Source organism: Morus notabilis, unplaced genomic scaffold, assembly GCF_000414095.1.
Source record: "Morus notabilis unplaced genomic scaffold, ASM41409v2 Scaffold16, whole genome shotgun sequence".
Classification (NCBI taxonomy): domain Eukaryota; kingdom Viridiplantae; phylum Streptophyta; class Magnoliopsida; order Rosales; family Moraceae; genus Morus; species Morus notabilis.
Window position 1 is genome coordinate 152,451 of NW_010367452.1, and position 7,763 is coordinate 160,213.

General features: G+C 33.5%; 1 protein-coding gene across 1 annotated transcript; it reads left to right on the plus strand.

Moving 5' to 3' along the window:
- The first annotated feature begins 258 nt into the window (after positions 1–258).
- LOC21405071 lies at positions 259–692 on the plus strand. The gene has a single exon (XM_010112451.2). It carries the CDS (start codon positions 270–272, stop codon positions 657–659), a length of 390 nt encoding a protein of 129 aa, XP_010110753.1. The 5' UTR covers positions 259–269; the 3' UTR covers positions 660–692.
- Positions 693–7,763: the final 7,071 nt, after the last annotated feature.

Here is a 7,763-nt window from a genome sequence, read left to right on the forward strand (position 1 = left end):
TTACTTTATCTTGAGGCTGTGCATATTGAATGGCTGTAGCATAAAATAAATTTACTATGTGTATACGTATGCTTTAGCCCTTTACATGTTGTCTTCCACTCATGCACGTACTAAAAGTGCCTAGAAGCCCTTAAAAGAAAAGAAAAAAGCACTTATTAAATTCCCTTATACAAAACTTTATATTTGAATTAAATACTTTACAGAAATTCTATAAATTCCTATCTAATTCGCTTCTTTTTGGCCTAAACACAAATTCAAGAATATCCAATATGGCAACAACATTGCCTAATCAACAACCACCTTCAGTAGGGGAAAGTGCTTTGCCAAATCCTAATGAAGCAGTTCCAGGAAGTGCTTCTGGAGGGGATTCTGCTTCCGCTTCTTCCGGTTCCATAGGCCCCTTTTTCGCGGTGATCTCGGTGTTGACGGTGTTGGCAGTTCTATCGTGCTATTTCGGTCACAAGTACAACCGCCGCAAGGCGGGGGCTCCATTGGAGAGGATCGAGATTGGTGGTGGCTTTTTGGGGTGGGTCAAGAGGAAGTGCCAAAGGTGTATGCCTTGTGGTCAACATGATGTTGAAGTTGGAGGAAATAAGGTGGTTTTTGGTGAGGAGAAAAGTGATGCCAAGGTTAGAGATGGTGAGGTTTCACAATCTTAATCTTAGGCCTAAATGTGCATATGGTTGATTTATAAGCTCTAGATATAATTGCTAGGTTTGAATTTGGCAGTTTGGATGTGTAGATGCATTTTGGTTCATTTTCACAACTTGTAAAATAATTTCAATAGTAAAGGCACATGCAAATGGATTTTTTTCTTTCGTTTCTTAGAAATGGTAATTTAGAATGAGAGATTTAGGGAATATGATCAGTGATTTAATTGAATACTAGTTCCTGCACTATTGTCCTGGAGAGAAATGTGTTATTATTGTCATAGAAGAGACTATTAAAGAATGTGTACATTAGTTGGCCTTTTCTTTTGACTCTTTCTTGATTTTTATTCCATAGAACTGTGTAAGCCGATCAAGAATGGTTATTTGTTTTAGTGATTCAATTTAAAGCCGATCAAGAATTGTTATTTGTTTTAGTGATTCAATTTATGAAGTAAATTTGTATTTAGGCTGTTGGCATTATTGGTCTTTGAATTTCTTAAGAAGTCATTATTTGGTCTCGAACTTTTTTTTACCTGAGTAGTTTCTGAATTTAATATGTTTAACAATTTTGGTCTCTAACCTTAAAATTTATGAACACTTTTTGATGTGTTGACAATTTTGGTCTCTAACCTTAAACTTGTAAAGACTTTTGCAAATAATTTAACGGAACGTACTGTTGATATTATTAGTAATTCTTATAGTCTCTCATATTTAATTCTTTCCTGATCTGGGATTACACAGTTGTAAAATAGGTGTGAACAGAATATTAGGCTTGATTGTAGGACTTGATTTTAGGATTTCTGAGTGTAATGCGTCTCTATATAATTCTGTACAAACTAATCTCAACGTGTCAATAAATGAAAATATACTTTATTGACGTGTGCCAATCGCATAGTGACATGGAATTTCACCAAAATATTAACATGGACTGCAAAATGTTATGATTTTCAAGGAATTTCAAGGGCGTTGAAGAAAACATTTATAATTGCGTATGCACGGTTTCAAATTATAATAATCCAATCCATCCTAAATTTTATTCACTACAAGAATTTGAATAGTAGAAAGTGGGTAGCAGGAAGTATTAGTTACCAAAATTTTGGTAGTAAATAGTTTTTGCTACCAAAAATTTTTTTGGTAACAAAATGTATTTGATAGCAAAATGTATGATATTTGGGGACTAAAAATTTCGGTAGCAATAGGCTTTTGGTAGCAAAAAGTGTGAGCTTTAGGAACCTGAAATTTTAGTAGTAAAATATATTTGGTAGTAAAAAGTATGCGATCTAGTAACCAAATATTGGTAACAAAAGGTATTTGGTAGCAAAATCCATGAGATTTAGGGATCAAATATTTAGTATCAAATTGTATTTAGTAGCGAAATGTATGAGATTTGGAGACCAAATATTCGGTAGCAAAAGGTATTTGGTAGAGAAAAATATGAGATTTAAAGACCAAATTTTTTGTAGTAAAATGTTAAGTAGCAAATAACTAATTTGTTGCTGCCAAATTTTTTTGGTCACCAAAACTGAGACAGATTTATATACCTGTATTTTTAAAAAAAATATATAAATAAAATACTATATATGAATTTAAAAATCTCTAAATATTTCAATACATATTAGAATCCAAACAAAACACTAGTCATACTTAAGCAAATCCAAACACTTATACAAATATTGTACTAGTAAAATCTTAATATTACAAAAATTAAACGCTCTAACAAACTGAGACCGGTAGTAGCGGTGGCGGAGGATCTTCTTTTCTTGGGATGGAAGGTCCAGGATGATCTGACGGCGAATTTATCTGTTGAAGTAGCTTTTGAATAAGCTCCTGTTGTTGCTTCATTAGAATTTTCATATTCGACATACGACGTTTGTTTTTCTGAACTTCATTTTCAAGCTTTTCATATCCCGACCCTCTAGATTGCGAGCTTGTGACGCTTTTCTTAGTACAAGACCTAAGCCACGCTTGAAACCATATTTTTCATACCTCTCACTTGACAAAACTTGAGAGTAAATTTCTTCCTTTGCATCAGAGTCAACCCCTCTGGTACTTCACTTAAACAAGCATCGCGGATCTTGATCATTTGTTCCTGCATTAGGCAAAGTGTTATACACTTTCAAGTTAGAGTAAAAAAAAAAATACAAAATCAAACGAAATGATAAAGTGTTTAGTAATCCTTACATAATCTTCCTTTGCTCTCTCAGTTGTCCATCTATGTGATTTGCTCCAATGAGTATTCTTGAAGACCTCAAAGTACCCTCCCGAAGCATTTGAGTTAGAACTCGAATGTGTGTTCTATATAGAAATTATTATTTGTTAGTCAGTTAAAAAGAAAAAAGAAATTATGATTTCAAGTGGTAATATACTTAAGTGAGTGAAAGTTAATTACATGAACTTCCTCCAAATGTTAAACTATAGATCTTGAGCCACCCAATTTGCATATCTAAAATCACATTCTCAAACAAATGTCTCATAATACAGTTAAGTTGTTCATTTTACTTGCTATTGATCATCACCAAAGCAATTGGTGCACATCCACTCCCAATCATCTGATTCAATGTATTGTACTTGAAGCTTTCCTTTGTTGGACACTAACTTATTAATTCCTTAACATGTAGTTGGTCCTCGAATATTTGTTGACCATGCTGTTTACAAAGGAGGTTAAACGTAGAATAGTGTAAAAAAAATCAAAGGATCCTTCAGGAGGCGTTTCCAACATTTGAAATACATATGTATATAGAATGATTGCACCAACCTAAAAAGCATGGCAAGATTGGTGACAGGTAAGACTAATATATTATATCCTGGTGAAGTAAATTTGAAAGGAGGTTATTTCAAAAACAGTGATAGTTGGAGCACAACATAATTCTTAATTGGGATAACTGTCAATGAGTTCTAGTTATTTCGGTTCAAAATGTTATAAACTCACTCACCCACCATCCAAATGAAATATATGCAGTTCCGTCTATCCAAATATGAATTTGGTACCAGAAAGACGTATATTAAAAATTAAAAAAATAACATTTTAATGTCAAAAATTATTTTAGAATCATTATTCTAATAACATTATAACAAAAAATGTAGTTTTGAAATTGAAATACATTATTCAAAGTTAAAAATCAATCAAATAGTGAGATTATATACTATATGTGGACATAATTAACAAGATCACATATGTGTACACATGAACATATTTCTTGTTACACCTACACAAAATAACTAAATTATCAAATAATTGTTATACAAAATATACTAGGATGATTGTTAAAACTTAATATAGGACATATTCATAGAAAATTGAAAAAAAAAAAAAGCAATACAAGCACAAAATATAAATATTAATGTTTTTATATGATTTGCTACCAAACACAACTTTTAGTAGCAAAAAATGCCTTTTTGTCACCAAAATAAGAATTTGGTAGCAAATTCTTGTTTTCTGCTACCAAAAATTGGTAGCAAAAAATTATGTTTTTTGGTAGCAAAAACTTGATTTTTCGCTAACAAATTTTGGTGGCAGATAGTTATATTTTGCTTCCAACACTTACTAGCAAATGTTATATGTTTTGCTACCAAAAATAATTAGGTAGCAAATACCTCGGGCGGGAAAAAATTTTGCTTCCCGCCAACTTTTTGTTACCAAAACATGTTTGGTAGCAAAAAAGTAATATTTTGCTACCAAATTTTTAGTGGCAGAATCTTATGCTTTTGTTACTAAATATTATTTTAGTAGCAAAAAGCTATTAGCAGGAACCAAATTTCATTTCCTGTCATGTTATTTATTACCAAATTATATTTGGTAGCGGATTGTGTTGTTTTTGCTATCAAATTTGGTAACTAAAGCCTTGATACTTTCAGCTACCAAAGTTTGGTAGCAAAAAGTGTGTTTTCTACTACTAAAAATTTTTTTGTATCAAAAAATTTGGTCTCTTAAAGTGATTATTCTTGTAGTGATTGTTAGGAGTGGAGATTGCAAAAAAATAAGTAAATTGATGGACTAATCTATCAAAAAAAAAAAAATCAAGGACCATACTGCTAGAATACTCTTTTTTTTTTTAATGTACTAATAGTGTGAAAATGTCATCTCTAATCTGAATCGTGTGCCCCCCTTAGACTTCTGTTGGTTCATACTTCATATGGTTTAATGGTAATGTTGAAGACGCTTGCTAATAACATATTTTAGGATGTTAATGATCTTTGCATTCTAATTTACTTGGCTAGCACACAAATTAGTACCTTTTTTTTTTTTTTGGTATGGATCACATACTATTGAAAATTTTTAAATATAACTCGTACTGCCCCCCATAAGAGGATAAATTTAAAGAAATTACTAGATTGACTTTTCCATTCTGAAAAAGTTATTGTAACGCCATTTTCTAATATCTAAGACTCATTTGACATTGCTTTTAGAGACTTATTTTAGCTCTTTTAAAGAGGTTATAACATGTTAGAGTGTTTGGTAAATTTTACTTTTGTCGAGCAGCTTCTAAATACTACTGTCAAACAGCATAATTTGAGAAACATGCTAGGAGTTATTTTTGCACAACAGCTTCTGCTGTTATTATCCAAATTTACTAAGATAACCTTATTAATAAAACTTAATTCTTAATATAACTATTTTATTTTTTATACCAAATTTAAAAATATAGATTTTTAAAATAGTTATTTAAAAATTGAAAATCTTATGTTTTCAATAATGATCAAAATACTAAAAATAACAATAATAAATATTATATTTTTATATTATGAATATTGATCATAAAAATAGAAATAAAACTAACTATAAACATATATGATAAACTAATCTATTTTCATCATTATACATTTTAACAATAATTTTATACACAATTTACTAAACACTTAAATTTCTACCAAACATTTAAATTTCTACCTCTGGTACTCACGACAGTTTTGTAAAAATATTTACCAAACACCTTCATACTTTTGGTAACAACTTATTACTAGTACCACAGTAACAACAAAAAGTTTTAACAGCACAATAATGTTAAAGTGGCCCTTAATGGAGTGTGCAACAAAAATACCACTAATATTTTTTTTCTTTGAATATTTTTTTCCTGCTAATCATTATTTGAATGCATTTGCTGCTGTTGTTGGACATCTCCCGATGTCGGGGAGATCTCACAAAAGATCTTTGTAAGGCTCCTGTAAGAGAGAGATCCAACTGGAGATCTCCCTTGCATGTGAGAGATCTCGCGATGGATAAAAAGAAGTCGAAAAAGAATGAGATCAATACATTTTACTGAACAGTAAGACGGATATTCCTTTTCATTATCAGACAATCAACAAAATAGTTGCCGTCAGTACATGCATTAGTATTCACCACCCACGTCGACCTGGGGACGAAGGAGACTTTGCTAGGGTTCTCTAGCATGATCTCCACCATTGTGGCTATCTTTTTCTCTTTTCCTTTTTTGGGTATAATTAAGGGCCGAGATACATTGCCAGCAAAAACAGGATAAATTTTTATTTGGTTAGCGGAAGCAGTAAAATCAGGCATTATTATTTACCCTTGCTTGGCTGTGGGCCCCACGCCAGCTTTGTTGATGTTATACAAAAAATACCACCGCATTTTAGCTGTTGGAACTTGGAAGCATGCAAAACAATGATACATGGTATACTTGCTGTCAGGCAGAGTTGGGCATAACATTATGAAGGGGGCAAAACGGGCATTTCATTAGAATAATTAACCATGCCAACTCATAAAGATGGGAAAGACTTGTAACTGTACTCGGTCGGAAGGCTCAATCATGATATCGGCGAAATAGATAAACTTAATTGAACCGGCGTTGCTGATGGAAGACAGTAGAAGTCAAGGTAGCGGGATAGCACTCTGATACAAACTGTGACGATCCGTACTTAGTAGCGGTCACTACTTAGACTTAACTTCTTTTTTCATATTTCATTATCACGTACTTTAGAGTCCCAAAATTTCAGTATTTTTTTAAAATTATTTAGTTGCGAAATACAAATAATTTATGAAAATGTTACCACTAATGTCTTTAAATTTTAAGATTTTCAAATAAAAATACTTAGCTTAGTTCTCATGCTAAGCAATTTACAAACCAAAGATTTAAAAACAAAAAAAGACAGTTTTCAAAATAATAATGATTAAATATTAGCGTAAAGCAGAATTTCATGTGGGTGGTATCCATTTCCCATCAAACTTTCACATGTCGCTCCATCCGCATCGCTAGTCCAATAGATCTTCAAGTCAAAGCACTACAGCATTTATGCTCATTTGCGACGACATTTTTTACGACGACATTTGTCGTCGCAAATAATACACTATTTGCGACGACATGTTGTCACAAATACTTACCGTTAAATAAAATAACCATGTCGTCGCTAATAATTTCAATGTCGTCGCAAATAATATTGGCGCACAATTTTCAATGGCGCGGATTATTGGCGCCAAGGTAATCCGTTTTTTTGCGACGACAAGTCATGACTATTTGTGACGACACTCATCGTCGCAAATAGTTTTACCTTATTTGCGACGACATTGTTTTACTGTCGTCGCAAATAATCTTATTTGACGATAAAGTAGGTGCGGGAAAAAAGCATTAGTTGCGACGACTTTAAAATATTTGCAGCCAGAAAATATCGTCGCAAATATTTTAGTATTTGCGACAACATTTTATTAATTTGCGACGACATTGTCGTCGTAAATATTTTATTATTAGCGACGATATTTTAAATTTACTTGCGACGAATATGTCGTCGCAAATAACTCTGACCTAATATCCCCTTCTTCTTCTTCTTCATTTTCTCCCGACGCTCTCTCTCTCTCTCTCCTGCAAATCTCTCCGTCGTAGCCTCCTCTTCCCGTGGCCGCCGCCACCGCCCTACCGCCGGCCTCTCCTTCTCTCTCTTCCCTTCTTTCTCTCTATCTTCCCTGCTTTCTCTCTCTCTCCTCCGAGCGGATCTCTCTTCTTCCCCTCTCCTTCCGCCGCTGCCCCCCGCCGCCGGCCTTCCCTCTCTCCCCTTGTCTCTCTTCCGGTCTTTCTCTCTCTCTCTCTCTCTTCTTTCCGTTTCCTGCCGCTGCCGCCGCACTGCCTCCGCACTGTCGCCCTGCTCCCGCCGCCCTGCCCCCGC

Coding starts and splice junctions, on each gene's coding strand:
- LOC21405071 (XM_010112451.2), top strand. CDS start 270: ATGGCAACAACATTGCCTAATCAACAACCACCTTCAGTAGGGGAAAGT.